The 20,719-nt window shown below is 39.5% G+C and overlaps 2 protein-coding genes across 3 annotated transcripts; both read left to right on the plus strand.

The window, feature by feature from the left end:
* The first annotated feature begins 1,936 nt into the window (after positions 1–1,936).
* On the plus strand, positions 1,937–15,077 carry kars1 (lysyl-tRNA synthetase 1). 2 transcript variants are annotated; one of them, XM_034111616.2, is made up of 15 exons: positions 1,966–2,073; positions 2,830–2,995; positions 3,657–3,801; positions 3,904–4,072; positions 4,172–4,265; positions 5,047–5,233; positions 11,565–11,690; positions 11,914–12,033; positions 12,176–12,338; positions 12,566–12,739; positions 13,001–13,086; positions 13,171–13,256; positions 13,342–13,468; positions 13,582–13,725; positions 14,442–15,077. In XM_034111616.2, exons 2-15 carry the CDS (start codon positions 2,856–2,858, stop codon positions 14,514–14,516), a joined length of 1,836 nt encoding a protein of 611 aa, XP_033967507.1. In that variant the 5' UTR covers positions 1,966–2,073; positions 2,830–2,855; the 3' UTR covers positions 14,517–15,077. The 2 variants fall into 2 exon arrangements, with proteins under 2 accessions (XP_033967515.1, XP_033967507.1); XM_034111624.2 differs by lacking the exon at positions 2,830–2,995 and having other exon boundaries at positions 1,937–2,073.
* A 737-nt stretch (positions 15,078–15,814) lies between these two features.
* On the plus strand, positions 15,815–20,132 carry gcshb (glycine cleavage system protein H (aminomethyl carrier), b). Its single transcript, XM_034107894.2, has 5 exons — positions 15,815–16,037; positions 17,135–17,214; positions 18,264–18,327; positions 18,691–18,822; positions 19,713–20,132. Exons 1-5 carry the CDS (start codon positions 15,887–15,889, stop codon positions 19,808–19,810), a joined length of 525 nt encoding a protein of 174 aa, XP_033963785.1. The 5' UTR covers positions 15,815–15,886; the 3' UTR covers positions 19,811–20,132.
* The last annotated feature ends 587 nt before the right edge of the window (positions 20,133–20,719 follow it).

Consider the following 20,719-nt stretch of genomic DNA (forward strand, 5'->3'; position numbering starts at 1 on the left):
AACCTTTGAAAATCATTCGGCCATGTATCATGTCCAATCACAGAGAATTATAGCCTTATAAATGTTGACTTTACAACGTATTGTTGGGTGTAGAGAACTATTCCCAAGTTCTCCTTGGATTAAGGGTTGAAATAAATAACAGGACAAGATGTTGTAAGTTTTTGTGCAACATAAAAAAAAAATCCAAAACTTAACTTTGACTTTATTGAACTTAAACTGTAAACCAAGTTATGACCGTTTTTGGAGGAGAAAATAGGATTATTGTATTGCTTATTTAAAATATAATAAAACGGTTATATCTAGCTTAGTGTTTATCAGATGTATTATAAGGTAATTATCCGGTAAATAATCTATGATGTTATAATGTTTGCCAATACATTTATTTAAACCACAATTCTCCATGAATAAAAGGAAGAGTCATTATGAATAATAAAACTTCTCAAGTCTTACCATAGGTAGACCACAGGGCCAAAACAAAAACAAAGAAATATTTATGAAAGTACAACCCAAAATTAACAATTTACATTAAAGGTCCCATGTCATGCTTTTCCGGTTATTACCTGTCCCCTTGTGTGTTATGTAGCCTTTTCTGCATGTAAACGGTCTGCAGTCATGAGCTCCAACAAGCCGTTTAGGACAGAGAGTGAATACACATACTATACAGAGATGCTGTATGAGAAACCAGTGTGAGTTTGGACAATTGCACAATACAAATCTATTTTAGTATACCTCAACGATGGAATTATGATCAGTAGAAATGGTCATGACATGGGAGCTTTGAAGGTGGGGTAGGTAATTCACTTCAGAAACACTTGTTGTTATATTCCATGGAATGCTCTTAACATCCCGATAGCAATGAATATATTAAATGCTTTGACAATAAATACATAAAAAATGGCATCTGTGAAAGCCGTCGCGCTGTAAAAAGCACGACCAATCATTTTAAACTGCTAGCCTTCCATCTCGTGCACAAACTTATTTCGTGCCCTCATTGGTCATGTGCGCGTTTGTGTGTGTTGGAGGAGGGGCTCTGTAAGGAAGTCTGAAGGAAGAGGCAGATTTTTTCCGGTTGTGGTACTTTCAAATTCTAGCGCACTCGAGCTGGTTTCTCCATACCCTACCTTTAACAATTATTATAAAAAATTATCTATTATTATCTGACTCGAGTTATTTTTCTCCTATGTTTCCAGTCTACTGATTGATGATTACAATGATTTAGCTCATTAGTGGCCTGACTGGCCCTCCTAATTTGGTCTAAAAAAAGTCAATGATGATAATTGTGAAGGGGTGTCCAGCAATCAATAATAATAATGATGATGATAATAATAATAATAATAATAATAATAATAATAATAATAATAATAATAATAATCCAGCAATTAATAATATACCAAACTACATAGGCTAATTTGAGATTCGGAAATTAGTTTTTTAAATCATATTTTCATGTTATAGTAGGCCTTACATCAACCTGTTTGAAACTTCAATGACCCCATGATGTGATTATTTATATTTTAAAACCTTTAACAACTATATTAAGATGTTCATAAATATCTACATTTATGTATAAATGCATATGTAGCAGTTAGACAAACATAATTATTAGATGATCTCATTAATACCTATGTTAGGCCTATCTGTACTAAAAAAAAAGTGAAAAGGGTGAAAAAAAAAGTTTCCTAAGCCACCTTTTTGTTTTAATGTATTAATTAGACAAAATGATTTGTGCTGAAAGTCATATACTGTTGTGTCTCAAACGGATAGTCTAGAGTCACTCTAGGTTATTAATTTATTTGCCAAATAGTTGCTTGAAATGCTACAATAACATTTGCAATTCGTTTCTGATCTGCCATGTAGTATGTTCGTTTGTCTCTCAGCCACCGTAGTGTCGTGAACAAGTGGGCGTATCTTGTAGGGGGCGTGGTTTGTACCGTCTTGCTCCGGCTGCAGTTGGACCCTTCCCGGTGTTTTCGGTGTGTGCCATGCGCGTCAGTTGCTTTTTCGGAACGTTCAAAGCATCATCGACAACATGGCTGACGCGACTTCGGCGGACGGAGAGAAACTCAGCAAAAAGTAAGCTTATTCTTCTCTTTAACTGCATTTTTATCATTTTAAATCATTCACTTACTTCGATTTTTAGAAATAACATGTAGTTTGGGAAATAATTACCGTTTAAATTCGGCTATGCTGCGTTAATTAGCGTTGCATCAGGTCAGAAGATGCAAGCGAAGTGAGGGCACCATATGGAGACACGCGACAAGCCTACACATCCCATAATTCAGTTCGATTGTGTCACTGGTATTTGTAGTCCTGGGCGTGAGCTGACGCAAATCGCAATAATGCATTTTTGGAATCAGTAAAACTACAATATCCACAATAACGTTATGTTGAAGAAACGTCCTTCCTTGTTTTAGATAATGTCGGGTTAAACGTGTGATACATTCTAGTTGTTACACTTTACTCATGTAGATGGCTTTGTCATCATGTATTTAAATGGTTTAAAAGCGTCTTTACCGTTCTTAAAGAATGCTAACTGCATGCCCTTCGTTGGGCTTGAGTTTCTTGTAATGGATGTGCCTTAAGAGTCTCCATTAAAGCTGTAATCAAGTGCACTGCTCGCAGCAACGTTAGTCTGACACTCCTATGTCTAAGTAAAAGTAAACCTTATCTATTGTTGCCCTATTTAATGGGTGTGTGCTCTGGAATGTTGGTGTAGATCAGAAGAGGTATTTTATCCCAGTTGTGTTTAATTTGTCCTGGTGGGCCAAACAGCCTTTTTATGTACATGCTGTGAGCTACACTGCTTTGAATAAATATCTATTTTCTCAGGTCTGTCCGCTGACTGGTAGCTCAGTATGCTGTGCCTGGTCAGGGCAGTCGGGCAGCAGCTGTGCCAGGCCTTTGCGGTCAGGGGACAGTGGTTAAAATGTGCATCCCCATGTACAGCTGCAGTCCATGCACACATGTACGGGATCCGTTGGAGAGGTGACAAAAGGTTGGTGGCTTTTCCATTCCAATGAGAAAAACAACCAACCTTTTGTCATGGTCCCCTTTCCCTTTCTGCATGAGTGTTTCTCTCCATGGACTTCTATGTTTTTGGTTATTTATATAAACACCAGAATCATTTATATAAACCCCAGAATAGAGTGAAATGCGTGGTTATGTGGACAATTTTATATGCGTGTGTGCACTTAAAGATGGGGTAGGTAATTTTGAAGAAACCAGCTAAGGTGCGCTAGAATTTGAAAATACACAGCCGGGAAAAATCTGCCACTTCCTTACAGAGCCCCTTCTCCAACACACACGAATGACCAATGAGGGCACGAGATAAGTTTGTGTACAGATGGAAGGCAGGTAGGCCATCCAGTTATTTTAGCCGGGCCGGCTCAGATGATTGGTCGTGCTTTTTACAGTACTACGGCTTCCACAGAGGACATTTTTTAATGGATTTTTTGTCGAAGCGCTTAAGATATTCATTGCTATCGGGATGTTAAGAGCATTCCATGGAATATAACAAAAAGTGTATCTCGAGCCGGTTTCTCAAACTTACCTACCCCACCTTTAAGCACCCGGGCAATTCAAGTTTTAGTTTAATCATTGACATTAAACTATAATATCTAACCTATGTCTCATCTTTGATTCCTCTTTCATATCAGTGAGCTGAAGAGACAAATGAAAGCTGACAAGAAGGCGTCTGAAAAAGAAGCCAGGGTCAAGGAGCAGTTGGATCTAAAAAATAAATCCAATGATAAAGGAGCCGAAGATGCCTGTGCGTTGGACGAGGAGACGCTTGACCCAAATGTGAGCTTTTTCTGTGATTATATGCCTTGCTCTTTACGTATTATACCGGAAATGTTTTGGTATTTTTGTATTAATTCCATTGTCTTTTTCCCTCCAACATAGCAATACTTTAAGATCCGCTCGCAGGCCATCCAGGAACTGAAGGGCACAGCAGAGGATCCATATCCTCACAAGTATCATGTAGACTTGTCACTCACAGAGTTCATCGAGAAATACAATCATCTACAGCCTGGAGACCAGCTGACAGAAGTTGCTCTCCTCAATGTGTCAGGTACAAGGCATATTTTTTTTTATCTTAAATATATTTGCCGTTTTGTGTGCGTGTAATCCTGCAGTAGATCCCCTGTTAAACTTGATATATGATCTAAAGGCCGTGTCCATGCCAAGAGGGCTTCTGGTGCCAAGCTGATTTTCTACGACCTGCGAGGTGAAGGCGTCAAGTTGCAAGTCATGGCCAACTCAAGGTACAGAATGAGAGCACAGGATACATCATTTTTGTGTACAGGAAGAACAACATATTTAAAATACTACTTAGACAACCCATGTGAAAAAAATGTGTATTCGTGAACATACATGTCAAACAAGGAGGATGCTTCCAGATGCCACCAATAATCTAAACAATTATAATAACTATTCAATACAAGGAATATCAACAATAACAGCTACAAAAGTAGGATCATTAATAATGATAACGCTGGCCCTTTGTTTGTTTTTTTGTATGTCAGGGTGTGTTGGAGCCACATTGCACAAATTACTATAATGTCAATTCCTGTGTCCTCCATGTGGCGCTAGAGAACACACACTAATTGCTCAGTATGTTCCTGTGTATCATTTGAGTCACAAAAGGCTTATTATATGTTGCCAGTAGATGGCTCTATTTGCATGTAGATGTCTTCAGGCCTGGACTCTTAACTAGCATGTGAAATCTGACGTAGATTGGACAATGTTATTGTTATCAATGTTATTAATGTTATGTTATTATTAAACTTCGGTTTTATACTTGAGTTTCATAATCTAACACTCACTGAGTCAGTAGTTGTTGTATCAGAAAATGACTGCAACTGGGAAAATGTGTTGCAAACAAAGACTGCAAAACCACTCAGCTCTCCATCAACATAGCTTGAGTTTGTGATTTGTTTTGTTTTGGATTCATTATATTTTTGTATTGTAACAATTAGTTGTTATCCTTGTGTATATTTAAGATTACAATTAGTTAATTTCTGTATATCCTCTTTTACTCATCAGGAGCTACAAGTCTGAGGAGGCCTTTGTGGCCATAAACAACAAACTGCGTCGCGGCGATATTATCGGTGTCCGTGGTATCCCAGGGAAGACAAAAAAAGGGGAGTTGAGCATCATCCCCACCGAGATGACACTTCTTTCACCATGTTTGCACATGTTGCCCCACCTCCACTTTGGCCTCAAAGACAAGGTAATTCCCTTGTGATTAGACTATGAATTGGTAAGAGCAACAGAGAATGGACTACACAAAGCAGAACCATTAGTTTATATGTAACCTTTTTTTAAGCATTAGGCGCTTTCACACCGCAGTACTTTTCCCACAAAGGTTCAGCAGAACTTAGTTCATGAGAACTCTTTACAGGGTTCGTACGGGTGCATGAAATCCTTGAAAATGCTTGCAATTTGACTTGGTGTTTTCAAGGTTGGGAAAGTGCTTGAATTTTGGGAATGGTGCTTGAAATTGAGATAAAGTGCTTGATAATGTAAATGCTTTACTTTTACAATACATTACTGTCTGACTGAATAGTTCGCTTTTTAGATTAAAAGAAAAGAATTGCTTCGCTTCTACATAAAACAGCCCCGCTCCGGCCTTCCCGCGCTATGCGTGCGACCTGCAAGTGTTTTTGTTTGTGTGAACTGGGCATTCTAATGAGAGTGATATAGAGATGACAGTATGCCAGGAGGTTGCTATTTTAACGAGCGTTGACTATCCGAAAAAAAATACAAGCCATGGCTAAAACCATGCAAAGGTTTCCAAAAAGAAATTCAGTTGTTCTCGATGGGAGAGTTTGTGCTGACGAGCCACATGAAAGGTAAGCCGTTGTAGAGCATTTTGGCCTAGGCTAACGTTGCATGTTACGTTTGTTTAAGCTAGTAAGTAACGTTGGCGAACTCAATGTGGGATAATTGCTTATGCAGGTGACACTAATTTCAGAGGAGCGTACCTATGTCATCGCCATCCTGTGGTGTTTCATGTCACACAAAATGATTTTAAAAGCAATGTATTTCTACTGGTAGTTCGTGTCTAAACTTGCTCCATCGAAATCAGTCGCATTGACCCGAAGACACATTTTGAGTTATATACACTTTTGGAAAGAGGATATTCCTAGCTTTCTAACGGAGGAAACATATTTTCGTTTGTACTGGTCTGGGGGAAGCTCGCGAGTGTGTGTATTTTTGCGTTTGTGTGTATTGTGTTTATTTCCCGGGGAAAACACTCACGAGAAACACCGGCTGTTGCTATGCCTGCTGTGACGTTAAGTTACTCCGTTCTCCGCTTGTATTTATGCCTTTACAAGCTTCAAAGCTGTATTTATCATCTGAATTTGCCGAAACAAGTTTAATATTCTGAAAGCTAAGACTTTGTTTATTTGAAATCAGATGAAAACAAACTGTAACGGACCCTGCCGTGTTATCTGATTACTATACCCCATATATTCATAATTTCAGCCGGAGGGAGGGGGAGCACACACATACACACACAGACACACACACACACACCCACAGACAAACACACACAGACACATACACAAAGACATACACACACACACTCACATACATACACAAACACACACAGACACATATACAAAGACAGACACACACACACACACACAGAGACAGACACATACACACACAGAGACACACTCACACACACAGACATACACACGTAGACACACACACACACACACACAACCTACTGACCCAAAGGACCTTCCCTCAGTCGCCCCTCCCCCAGCTCGGCCACAGTCCGAATCTGTAGGCCTTGTAATGTTGCAGTAGTCAGGAAGGCAGGGAACTAATTGTTACCTTGGTTGTGTAAGATGTCGGTTTGTTTACTTCAATAGATTTCTATGCTGTTTGTTTGTTTTTGTTTTTTTTAAGGACTTTTGTGAAGGTTTGTGTCTCCCACTTCTATTTCCTTTCATGTAAATAGTTTAATCCTGTGATTGCTCCTGCATGTTGTGTGAGGATGCATTCAGGGAGTCGTGTGTTCTGCAGACCTGTGGCGGAGTACTCATCTGCCGCAGAGTAGCGAATAAATCCAGAGAAATTCACTCGATGGAGAAGGGATGTTAAAACCCAAACTGGAATCCGGTCTGTCTCAATGAGCCTCATTTTCTGATTTAAAAAGTGATTGTACATTTTATCTTACGATAAATCAATATTGTAAAAACCAAAACTCCTACACAGAAACTGACCTCATGCTGTTACTTAGATTAAAGTCTTATGTTCTGTTTTCATTAGATAGAGAAATACCGTGCGTTTTTATGGGGAGTTTGTCCATCATTTATATATATATATATATATATATATATATATATCTTTGTATGAGGTAGAAAGTGTGTGCTCTGTGGCTTCGCTCTCTTCACACTGTGCTCGGTCGGTCACATTGTATCAAAATAAAACGTTTGTCCTAACCTTGGAGAGCCATATGTTTACTGCCAACCTAAAAGGATCTCAAAAATGTTAATAAAGAATTTATTGGAAAGTTATTTGGCTGATTGTTGTATATTGGCTCAGCCAGGTTATATGGGATACCCAGTCTACTTACATATGGGTCACTCGTTTTAAAATATTAAACTTTGTTTTATTTTTCTTTAATTTGTCATCCTCGTGTAGAATGCTATTACGAAACACACATTTGGTTGTTTATGGCATAAAGATCATCTGATTTAATGTGAGGTAGGGAAATAATCATTTGAGTATAAGTATGTGCATATAAATATGTAATTTACAAGTGCCGCTGTAAGCTGCTTGAAAATGCACCTTGAAAAGTGCTTGAATTTGACTTTGGAAAAGGTGTAAGAACCCTGATTTTAGATTAGGCTAACGTTGCATGTTACGTTTGTTTAAGCTAACGTTAGCTAGCTGAATAGCGAACTCGATTGAGGGATAATAATAATTGCAGGGGACAATAATTTCAGAGGAGCGTACCTATGTTAATATGTGTGTTACAGTCGCCATCGTGTGGTGATCTATTGATTCGACACAGAGCAATTTTGAAAGCAATGTATTTCTACTGGTAGTATGTTTCGTGCCTAAACCAAATGTGACTTGATCTATCGTAATCAGTCACATTAACCCGAAGACACATTTTCGTTTGTATTACTGGTCTCGGGGAAGCTCGCGAGTGTGTTTGTGTATTTTTGCGTTTGTGTACCGGGGAAACACTCACAAGAAACACCGGCTGTTGTTATGCCTGCTGTGACGTTACATTAGTCCGTTCTCCGCTTGTAATTATGCCGAAGCTTCAAAGTTGTATTTATCATCTGAATTTGCCGAAACAAGTTTAATATTCTGAAAGCCAATACTTTGTTTATTTGAAAACATGAAAACAAACTGTCTTTTATGTAAAATTGAAGTATTATACAATTAAAACTACATTTTGCTTTAATCCCATGTAATTGTAGAATGAACACAGTCTTCCTTTGAAGATGTATAAGTCAGGTGTCTTGAGTAGTCAACATTACCTACAATCATTGTACACATTAGTAAATATTAATTTCCACTTGTTACCATTGTGAGTCTATTTGTATGCAGCTCTGCGTGATTTTGTGGCTACAATTCAGGCTAATACGCTACCAGAGGTGGAATAAGTACTCAGATATTGTACTTGAGTAAAAGTACAAGTACTCAGATCTTGTACTTGAGTAAAGTAGAAGTACCAGAGTGTAGGAATACTCTGTTACAGTAAAAGTCCTGCATTCAAAATATAGTGAAAATAGCGATAGTAAAAGTAGTCGTTGTGCAAATTGGTCCATTTCAGAATAATATATATGATATGTTTTATAATGATTGATCATGAAAGTGTTCTCAAAGCTGGTGACGGTGCAGCTAGTTTGAAGTATTTTGTATGCTGCAGGGTAGCTTGTGAATTTACTCCAGGTGGAACTAAAGTCTGATTTAACACGGTTAGATTTCACATCATTCATCCACATCTGTAAAGTAACTAAAGGTATTAATACATGTAGTGGAGGAAAAGTACACCATTTACCTCTGACTTACGGAGCGTCCACACTACAGCTCCAAAAATAGCTTGGAGCTGGGCGTGTCTGGAGCTTGGGGATTTTATTCAAGCAACACGGCCAACAACCAATCACATGAATCTCCCGCCCCCGACATACAAAGCAAAAACCCCCGGGGATTTTATGCGAGCAATATATATATAAACTCCCCAAACAGGCGAAAACCTACCAGTTTCCCCCTCTGTCTCTGCCACCTCCCTCCATGCCTGGTTCCTCCGGTTTGTATCCCGGTAGGTGAAGAGGGTCTGGTCATACAAAACCGGGTGATTCGCTACGGCGATAGTTAGTTTCTCCTCCGACTTTTTTTGAAATATAGAAATGAACGGCGGGATATCTCTCCCAGCTTAGACGCGGTTTGATTGGCTAGCGCTTCAGCTGTCAGATTTTGGGAAACGGGATTTCATTGGCTGGCGCTGGCTACTCCGGCGTCCAGGCGACCAGAAGTTGAACAATGTTCAACTTCTGGTCGCCTGGGACGCCTGACGGAGCGTCCACACTACAGCTCCAAAAATAGCTTGGAGCTGGGCGTGTCTGGAGCTTGGGGATTTTATTCAAGCAACACGGCCAACAACCAATCACATGAATCTCCCGCCCCCGACATACAAAGCAAAAACCCCCGGGGATTTTATGCGAGCAATATATATATAAACTCCCCAAACAGGCGAAAACCTACCAGTTTCCCCCACTGTCTCTGCCACCTCCCTCCATGCCTGGTTCCTCCGGTTTGTATCCCGGGAGGTGAAGAGGGTCTGGTCATACAAAACCGGGTGATTCGCTACGGCGATAGTTAGTTTCTCCTCCGACTTTTTTTGAAATATAGAAATGAACGGTGGGATATCTCTCCCAGCTTAGACGCGGTTTGATTGGCTAGCGCTTCAGCTGTCAGATTTTGGGAAACGGGATTTGATTGGCTGGCGCTGGCTACTCCGGCGTCCAGGCGACGCCTGAGACGCCTCGCTCTGCTACCCACAATTCAGTTCGGCGAAAAAGCGCGGCTACGTGACGTCACCCCATTGAAAGTGAATGGGCAGCTTGGAGCTTTCGACGCTGTCGACGCTGTAGTGTAGACGGGCCGTCAGACGCCTCGCTCTGCTACCCACAATTCAGTTCGGCGAAAAAGCGCGGCTACGTGACGTCACCCCATTGAAAGTGAATGGGCAGCTTGGAGCTTTCGACGCTGTAGTGTAGACGGGCCGTTATGTTCACTTCCAACCTAAAAGTACCTCAAAAATAGTAATCAATAATGTATTGAAAAGTTATTTGGCTGATTGTTTTATATCGGCTCAGACAGGTTATATGGGAGGCCTATTCAACGTACAGATCACTCATTTTAAAATATTAAACTTAGTTTTATTTTCTTTAATTTTTCATCCTCATGTAGAATGCTATCACGAAACACACATTTGGTTGTTTACAGCATAAAGAACATCTGATTTAATGTGAGGTAGGGAAATAATCATTTGAGTATGTGTATATAAATATGTAATTTACAACAGCTGTAAGATGCTTGAAAAGCTGGAAAATGCACCTTGAAAATGCTTGAAAAGTGCTTGAATTTTACTTTGGAAAAGGTGTAAGAACCCTGTCTTTAGTTCTCATGAACTAAGTACAGATCACGTTCACACCAGAATAAGTCCCTGTGGCAGGATTAGGCAAATAAAGCCGCTGATGTCACTTCTTGTTCTTCTTCTTCTTCTTCTGCCTTGGGTGAACGCGACATTTCGGAACTATATCGGAACTAAAGTGGGAAAAGTACTGCGGTGTGAATGCGCCTATTTATTTCACCTGCTAATTATTTCTTATTCATTTCAGTTTTACTTGTCAAGCACGTGTAGTTAATAAGATTTGGCTGATTAAAGATGAAGTGGTTATTTTCACACTGGACACACGATGGCCAAAAATAACTGTTGCTTCTACTCAAGGAGGAGGAATTGTTGTGATCTCCGCGAGCACTCAGAACGAGTATATTGTCTTTTGCACATGCCGCTCTGCTTGAATGACTCACTTGCACACCTATAATGTAGTAGAGCTATAATTAATGTCAACACTAGTGTTTTCCTGCTATGACAAGTCAAAGTTTAACTGTGGGATTGATTTCATAACATGTGCCTGAGGGAAGATCAGACCTATTTATGATTAGTTTAGTTTTTGTGCAAATTTGTTTTGCCTAGTGGACTGGATTTGTGCTCAGGGAACGTTCTTTCTGCAGGCTACTAATGTTACAGTCTCCTAACAACAGTGTATAACTTTGCCTGGTGGGACAAAGACAGCCTGTGCACTTGCACTTCATTATTCAATTAATGTTTTCTTTCTTATAGCTTCCAACCCTGGTTGCAGTGTCACACAAGTAGAGAACCTCAAAGATGTTCAGTGCTGTTAATTGTTCTGTGAATTGGCTCACAGTAGCCCATGTTGATTGGAAGAGATAGTGACCTGTGGTAATAACCCATTTGAAAGCTTTTTTTTCTCACCACTTTGTAATCTTTCTCTTGAAAGGAAACAAGGTTCCGCCAGCGCTACTTGGATCTGATTCTCAATGACTATGTGAGGCAAAAGTTCATTACTCGCGCCAAAATCATCACATACCTGCGCAGCTTCCTTGACCAGCTGGGATTTTTGGAGGTAGGAATTGCTTTCTGTAGTGTATTAAGACATCCACGTTGACAAGCTTTAGAGAAAAAAGTATTTCACAAGTGTTTAATTACCTTTGTGCAACAATTTGTATTTTAAAATGCTTTAAAAGTACATTTCTTTCACACTAAGTTTGTGTGTTTGTTCCACATCTGAGGCAATAAGAATTACAGTGTAAACTGTTTTTGCTGACTCGCGTTTGTGTTTACTTTAGATTGAAACACCAATGATGAACATTATTCCTGGTGGAGCAGTGGCCCGTCCGTTTGTCACCTACCACAATGACCTGGATATGAACCTGTTCATGAGGATCGCGCCTGAGCTCTACCACAAGGTCACTTTTTGTCGTCAATTGGAACACCCCTTTCCTGTGAATTTTGTAGAGCTAAAACTTAAAATACTCAAAGTGTTTGCGTTTTGTTCGTCATGTGTCAGATATTTCAATATTAAAGCTTCATATCATATCTTTCCCACAGATGCTTGTGGTTGGTGGAATGGACAGAGTGTATGAAATCGGTCGTCAGTTCAGAAATGAAGGCATCGATCTTACCCACAATCCAGAGTTCACCACCTGTGAATTCTACATGGCATATGCAGATTACCATGACTTGATGGAAATCACAGAGAAACTTCTCTCAGGTAAGTGAAAACACATAGAGGAAAAAAATCCACATTAAACGCCATTGAATTTTTAGGCTAATAATGATCCGGTTATCAGGAAACAGTTTATATCTTTGTCATTGAAGATGGTATTATTGGTATGAATTGTGCATTTGAAAATACAAATTCCCCACTCCCATTTCTTCTCAGTGTCTTCTCAGCAAAAAATACTCTCTTTAACTCAGTGGTTCCCCTTTTTGCTTCAGGAATGGTGAAGCACATCACTGGAGGATACAAGGTGACTTATCACCCTGACGGTCCTGAGGGGAAGGCCTTTGAGATCGACTTCACGCCGCCATTCAGAAGACTGAGCATGACTGGAGACCTGGAGAAGATCATGGGAGTGAAATTCCCTCCTACTGACAGCTATGACAGTGAAGGTGAGGATCTGTAGATGTTTACAGATGGATTTTCTGTGAGTGTAAAAGTCCCTCTGAAATGTGAAAACAACTTTTGTACGTTTCTTTCATTTTGTTTGAGGCTGTGTTTTACACTGTTTTCATCCCTATTCGGTTAAACTCTTATTTCTTCTATCCCTCACCTGTAGGTTTTTTTTCATTGTCTGTATTTCACATATTTTTATTTTTAACTCAGAAATATGACGTTTTTTAATGATTTCTCTTTCATTCTCTTACCTTCAGAGACACGTAAATTCTTTGACGAGCTGTGTGCAAAGAAAGGAGTTGAATGTCCTTCACCCAGAACCACTGCTCGTCTCCTTGACAAGGTGCTGCATTGATGCACACCACTATTTGTTATTGCTTTTTTTTTTTTTATGATGTCCTAACTGCTGATCTTCTTTGCTCCGCAGTTGGTTGGAGATTACCTTGAGGTCACCTGTATCAACCCAACATTCATCTGTGAACATCCTCAAATCATGAGTCCCTTGGCGAAATGGTGAGAAAGACCTTCTTTCAGGCACATATTTATCTTTTCGAATGCAATGCTTAAATCCGTATTGACACTTTCTCACTTGTTTCAGGCACCGAACCCAGAAAGGCCTGACAGAGCGTTTTGAGCTCTTTGTAATGAAGAAGGAAATCTGCAATGCTTACACCGAGTTGAATGATCCCGTCAGACAGAGAGAGCTTTTCGAGCAGCAAGCCATGGTATGTATATTATTTTTTATTTCTGTTGCATTGTTTTATTTTCTAAAAGTCCAGGCTCCTTGTTGTTGCAATGTAAGTGTGCATGTTAATAACTGGAGTTGGGTATTTTCCAGGCCAAAGCTGAGGGTGATGATGAAGCCATGTTCATCGATGAGACCTTCTGCACGGCTCTGGAGTACGGACTGCCACCGACAGCCGGCTGGGGGATGGGCATCGATCGTGTCGCCATGTTCCTCACCGACTCCAACAACATCAAGGTAAAACTGACGTAGGAGTCACAATTCAAACATGTAGTTGTTAAATCCTTATACAACTTTGACAAAACGTTTTTGTTTTTTTTAAAGGAGCTGATATTGTACTAGAGTGGGTCCCCCTTTTGTTTTGATTGTGCAAGGATTAACTTGTACTTGGTTCACACTATTACACTGGTTAACAGTGGTGGTAATTTGCCAAAATGTGCATCAAAGCGCTAACAAAAGGAATAGAAGAAGATTGCTGGGAAAACACAGAACACAGATTTAAAAAATACAGGATTGAAATGCAAAACGTTTAGTGAGAAAGGCCATGCACTTAACACATTTTTTTTGTTTTAGAAACACAATCTTTTGTAACTAACACAATGAACAAAGTACAAACCATAATTATAAAAGGACCTAATCAAAATAACAAATCAGAGTCAAGAATTTAATCAAATCAACCTGGTTCCTGATCATGTAGTATGTGTGACCACATGGCACCTTCCCTCAGTGCATTGTCCTCTGAAGAGCACTTTAGACTTTGATCAGACTGAAGTGCAACAGAAGAACACAGGATCAAAGAACAATGGTTTAAAGAGATAACCTCTTCAGGAAAGCATATTTCTTGCAGCGTATGCACACGTACATAAGCTGCCAACATCGGCCAGGCAATGTCTACTTTTATGTTTGCGCTCTAAGAGAAAGAACCCTCAGCTAACAGTTTTGTTCTCTTGCAGGAGGTGTTGCTCTTCCCAGCCATGAAGCCTGACGACAATAAGACATCAGCGCCCACAGAGGGCACCGCCGTCTAATGACATGACCTCTGACCTCTCCTGCTATCAGACCTGTGCAGGAGTCCGTATAGAGCAAAAGCCTTTATAACTCTGCGGTCATCAGTGGAGCCTGCGGGTTTTGTGTTTTATCATGTTGGTGTGTATAAGGGTTGATCCTTGCAGTCATTAAGGAGAATCATCTTGTCTCAGTTACATGGTTAACTGGTAAAGGTGACAAAAGCTCCTAATTTTATTTTGTACGTCTTACAATTTTGCGCTCATATTTGTTGTCCTTGTTTAATTTTAAGGGGACATTTTAATCCTCATTGTCATCCAAACAGTAAATGGGTGGCATTTGGTCAGGAAGTCGTGTGATCTGCTGTGATGCCATCTTGGTAATAAATAAAATGGTGCTTGAGTCTGGCTACCAAATACAAATTAGATGCACAATAAATATTTTAAGTGTTCTCCATATATTCATCTGTTTTACCTGCTTGGTTTTCCTGTCTGACATTTTTCAAGCTAGACTCCACAAATTAAATATGCCTCTGCCAAGAAGTTTAAATGTGGGTTTGTCTGAATAAAGTTAATATGAATCAACATTGTTTAGTCTCTTGTAATGTTTGTGCTCTGTTTACAGAACACAATTATATACATTACAGGAGCCTAAGTTAGAGTTTGAACAATATGATCAGAGGTTTAAATGGCTTTGAGACAAACTATTTAAATAGTTCTCTACAGATTGTGTGATATTTCATTTACAGCTGTGAAGGAGATTATCTGACTCTTCCTCTGGGGCAGAGCAAAGGGTCACACTGACCTTGTAGCTGAATACAATGCTTTATCAACCTTTTCAGTAAGTCGTGCAAGAAAAACACAAGCATAGCCTACAATTAATGTTATATATAATTATGATTAAACTACCAATTATACATTATTTTTCATTTGTCTCAGACACCAACAGGCAAACTTAACTAAACATTTTTATTTAGATTTCACATGAACTAACACTAATGTTTTGGTTTATAATATAATATTAACAAATATCAATACTTTAAATACATTTAGAAGAAAGCAGTCTGTTTTTGGTAGTTTACGATGTGTACTTTGAAGACTAGGCTAATTTCACAAGTAGGCCTACTACATTTAAAATGTAGAAGAGTAGTTTACGGTTGTGCATAGCTAGTATAAGACGTGAATACTTCTTCCTACAATGTTAATTTGTTATGATTTACAATCAAAGAAGTCTGCAATAACTTCACATTTAAGACGCCACACACACACCACTCTCGTCATCCCAGCCCACCTCCCTCCAGGCGGGAGCCCGCAAACATTGGGATGGTGCGCGCTCCCGCGGTCAAGTGTAAATGCACCGGACAGACACTGACATACACATACACTGAGTGAAGATGGCGATGGGAGCAGCGCTGCGGAGCCTCTCTGCAAACTTTTCCCCCAGACTTCCTCAGCTCTCATCGGCAGCGCAGGTCTCCGCGGCCCGACTGCTGTGGAGGAGCAACTCCCCGCGGACCCTGAGCACAACCCCGGCCCTGGCCACAGGTAAATACAATACATTTACATGTCTGTGCAAATGTGCTGTAATGCTACACACTAACGTGCGGGTTGGTCACACATTCCTGCTTGTCTGTAAGGGGCGAAACAACTCACGCACTTCGGAGCAGAGGAATGCGACAGGAAGGGCAGATAAAGTTTGTTTTTATCTCCGGGGTCGCTGTCAAAGTAAACAAAAAACGTAAGCAGTTGCATGTTGGTAACTAAAATAGATTAAATCTTTCATTTTGTGGCTTTTTAAAGCTTTTTTTGCATACCACGAGCTCGAGTGGGACGTTAATTAATAACCACAAACAACACATTAGTAATGTCTCGTGCAGCAAGTAACAGTTTGAAGCTTTTCAAACAAAACGCAGACCCCTGATAGCTGTAGAGTTATCAATCCCTGGTATTAACAGTCAGAACAACTATAATTGTCTCTAGTTGTTGCCTCGTTCTTTTTTCTTCCAGCCTGCGTGATGTTAAATCTTCAAACCCAGTTTAATAAGCAAAAGAAATAAAGCTCTGCAGAAATGTTCAGCTCTCATAACTGACTGCTCTCTCCGGCTGTGCCTCAGCATCTTGCACATTTCACAATCTGGTTTAAACCTGTATTTTTCTGCATGGTCTGATGCCAACCCTGGGAATTGTTGATGCATTGTGATTCTTCCCTTGGGGTGTTTTTAAGATGACAGCATGAGCTGAGATTTTAAAATCCTGTTTAAACTCCAGTCTTTTCAATTGTCAGATGTTCTACTCTTAAAAGGCTGATGATACAGGAAACAGAATCTGCAGAACCCATCATTTTGGCAATTTTTGAGGTTGCATAATTTATTCCAGTAAACTGCACGAATTGACAGCATATGGTGTTGCATAAGAAGCGTACTCTTCGGCTGTAGTCCATAGTACAGTAAGATGCTCTTTGGACATCCAACCTATGTTCTTTGACACCATTAAGCTTCCCCTGATATGTACCACAATATTAAAGTTATTTTTCTTTAGGTATTGTAAGAGCTGTATCGCATTCATGCTTCATAGTTTGATGTTGTTTCGCACTAATTAATGAATCTGTTCCAAGCTAAATGATTCCCCTGTTCTCTCCGCAGCCCTAAAGTTCACAGATAAGCATGAGTGGGTGCGAGTGGAAAGTGGAGTTGGCACAGTGGGTATCAGCAATTATGCTCAGGTGAGTTGTGGAGTCTTATTACTAACCAAGTTTGGTTCAGAAGTTTTCTGATGGCCATCTCACAAATAGTGATAGGCTAATATATGAAGTACAGTACTGCACTTTGTCCCAACCTGCAGCAACTGCACTATAACGAGCTAATTTACTGTTTTATGACTTTAGTTTGAGACAATTGATTACGGCCAAATTGCAGTAGTGTGCAGAAAATCTCAAGGGCAGGCACTTTACCTATAGTTCAGAGCTTTGAATAAAGGCCAGTGTGTTGTCTTTGAATGGAATAAAGCTTTTAGATAATCTTTAACTAAATTAAGGAGGCATTGTTTCCATATGTTGAAAGGTGAGAGCTAATTTATGAGTGAACACTACTCAGGTTAGCCTGTCAAATGAAAAGTTTGAATTATTATCTCCCATGCCAAATGGACAAAATAAGTCAAATTTGATGGTGAACCCTACTGTGTTTGTTGTGTGTTTATAAGGTGAAACTACTAATATGTCTGAGGAAAGAATTTCCATTGTTGAATATTGACTGATTTGCGTGGTTCAAGACTGAATTGCTGCCCACTGCACGTCTCCAATATTTTATCTAAAAAAACAGATTACCTCAATCAGGCTCAAAGTTTCCGACATGTCCACCTTGCTGTGTTCTGAAGCTTAAACAATTCCAAGTTAAAAAAATTGTTTATTTATATTGCACTGCATTCTGTTAAATCCAGGAACTTTTCTTATTTAGTGGCAGTAAATGAGATATTTTAGTTGCATATAAGGACTTCAAATTCCAAAATAAGTTGTTCCCACTAAAGAGATTCATGGATATAGCCAACCGAGGGATAGAAGGCTCCAGCCAGTCTTTATTTTATATGAATAAGGTTACCTGGTGAATTTTGGAGAAAGACTAAAGCATTGTTGGTTATCCCATTTTCATGAGATTTGTTGACAACAATGAACATAATGTATAAACAGCCATTTCCATCTAATACAGAATTGCATTTAAGGCATCCTTAGATCACTGCATTTAATCACTTTAGTAATACTTTGTTCTATGACTTTAGGAAGCATTAGGTGATGTGGTGTACTGTGGACTCCCTGAAGTTGGCCAAAGACTTGAACAGCTGGGTAAGGAAGACACTGCACATTTGTGAAAGGGATTCAGTCAAGCGGTGTGATAAGCACTATCTGACGTGTGTGTGTGTGTGTGTGTGTGTGTGTGTGTGTGTGTGTGTGTGTGTGTGTGTGTGTGTGTGTGTGTGTGTGTGTGTGTGTGTGTGTGTGTGTGTGTGTGTGTGTGTCTCTGTGTGTGTGTGTGTGTGTGTGTGTGTGTGTGTGTGTGTGTGTGTGTGTGTGTGTGTGTGTGTGTGTGTGTGTGTGTGTGTGTGTGTGTGTGTGTGTGTGTGTGTGTGTGTGTGTGTGTGTGTGTGTGTGTGTGTGTGTGTGTGTGTGTGTGTGTGTGTGTGTGTGTGTGTGTGTGTGTGTGTGAAGAGGAGTTTGGTGCCTTGGAAAGTGTGAAGGCTGCTAGTGAGCTGTACTCACCGCTGGCAGGAGAGGTGACTGAAATCAACACAGATCTGACAGAGAATCCTGGACTTGTGAACAAAGCCTGCTACGCTGAGGGTAAGCGTCTCACGTTCACCGTTGCTCTTTTCTAGTATATTTCTCCCTGTACATTTGTTGGTAAAATAGATGAGAAATTGCCAAACCAGAATAAGTTAACAGCTCAAGGTTGTCTGGATGTTCCCACTAGGGCAGTGGTTCCCAACCTTTTTTGTCTCGTGTAACCCGTGAGCTGGTCGCTATTCTATAAGTACCCCCACTCATCTGTGATGATTCGCCTACATCGTTTCTTGTATTAAACTCTTTGTAATCATATTCAAACCATCTGCTCCTTAGATTAAAACACTTGTATAACTTCCCCTTAATACAAATGCATTTAGACTTGACCTTTACTTGACCTTTAAAATATTAATATTAAAGCTCACTTCTGGCAGTTTTAACATCTTTTGTCAAAGAGCGTTTGATGAGACACTTGAGCTTGCTTGTCTCGAATAATCCTGCCCCCAGAACTATCAAAGCTCTGGGGGCAAATCAATTTTCAAATGCCTGGTGTCCTACCAGGCATTTGAAAATTGATTTTAAAAATGTTTTTTTGTGTGAAAATACATTTCAATCCTTAATCTTTCTACTAACCCCTGCAACCCCCTCAACCCCATACCCCTGGTTGGGAACCACTGCACTAGAGGGATACTCGATTTTCAGCAAGGGTTGACATATAAAACTGAATATAAAAAGACATCAACAACACAAAGCTTGAGCAGGGAAATCCAAATGTAAATCAAGCACATACAGTATGTTCAAGTATACAATAGTGCAATTGTGCAAGGAATGCAGCCAGAGTGCTATATTTTATAAAGCATAGCAAAGAACCTTGGGATGAAAGAAACATGTATTGTGTTGCACATGAAAAATAAAATTGGGCTTTTAAATTATGAACTCTTACTTTTCAGGATGGCTTATCAAGATGACGATTGAAAAGCCTGAAGAACTTGAAGGTCTCATGGATCAAGCTGCATATGACACATTTCTTAAGTCATTTGAAGAATAAATGGATAAGCTTGCAGTGATATTTTTGTAATGTCATTTCAATTAAATGTTAGAAGGCATGATTATCATCGTCATGGTGGGACACGCCTTCTCATCTGTGGTATTTATTTTGATACTGAAATTGTGCTATCAAAATAATTTAAAATCATCTGTAATATCTTCCACTTCGGACTTTTAAGCTACTACCCAACAGAAGAGGCCTCTTTATCTCGAGATCCATCAGTATTTGTTCTTTGCTCCATGTGCACAGATGTGGTAATATATGACAATGAGATTGTAAGAGTTGTTTCACGTTCATATAATAAAATGTAGTCTTAACTCTCCTTTGTTTATTTCCTACTGGGTCTGTCTAATCACTAACGGCTTTAAAATGGACTAAAAAAAGCACAATTTCATTCAGCAATAACTATCACTTGAAATAAAAATGTTAAGAGGCTTATTGTAAATTGTATGATGCACTGTAGACATGTTCATTTCATGTTACTTTACATGTGCTGACAGAGCATGCTGCTTCTTTTTGCTCATTGTAGTTCCACACCTTGACCTTTGCCCTCAGGCGTAGATAGGCAGAGATTGCAGAGGATCAATGATTAATGAAGCAGCGGTTTGAACAAAAAAACTGCACTCTCGGGATGATAACGGTAAATAAATGTTGTCTCGCTTTACTGACTAACTGAACATGTGTCCCAAAGTATCTCCAATTCAATAATAATAAAAGACTGAGTTATGTATGCAACAGCCACAGAGAGAAAAGGGGAGAAAATACCGATACATTTTTATTTTCAAGCAATTCAGGACAAATAGAGCCATAGTCTCACAAAGGTAATAATAATAGTAATACATTCCATTTATATAGCGCTTTTCTAGATACCCAAAGTCACTTTATTGAACCAAACATACAAAGATGAGA

This window comes from Pseudochaenichthys georgianus, chromosome 3 (assembly GCF_902827115.2).
Source record: "Pseudochaenichthys georgianus chromosome 3, fPseGeo1.2, whole genome shotgun sequence".
Lineage (NCBI taxonomy): Eukaryota > Metazoa > Chordata > Actinopteri > Perciformes > Channichthyidae > Pseudochaenichthys > Pseudochaenichthys georgianus.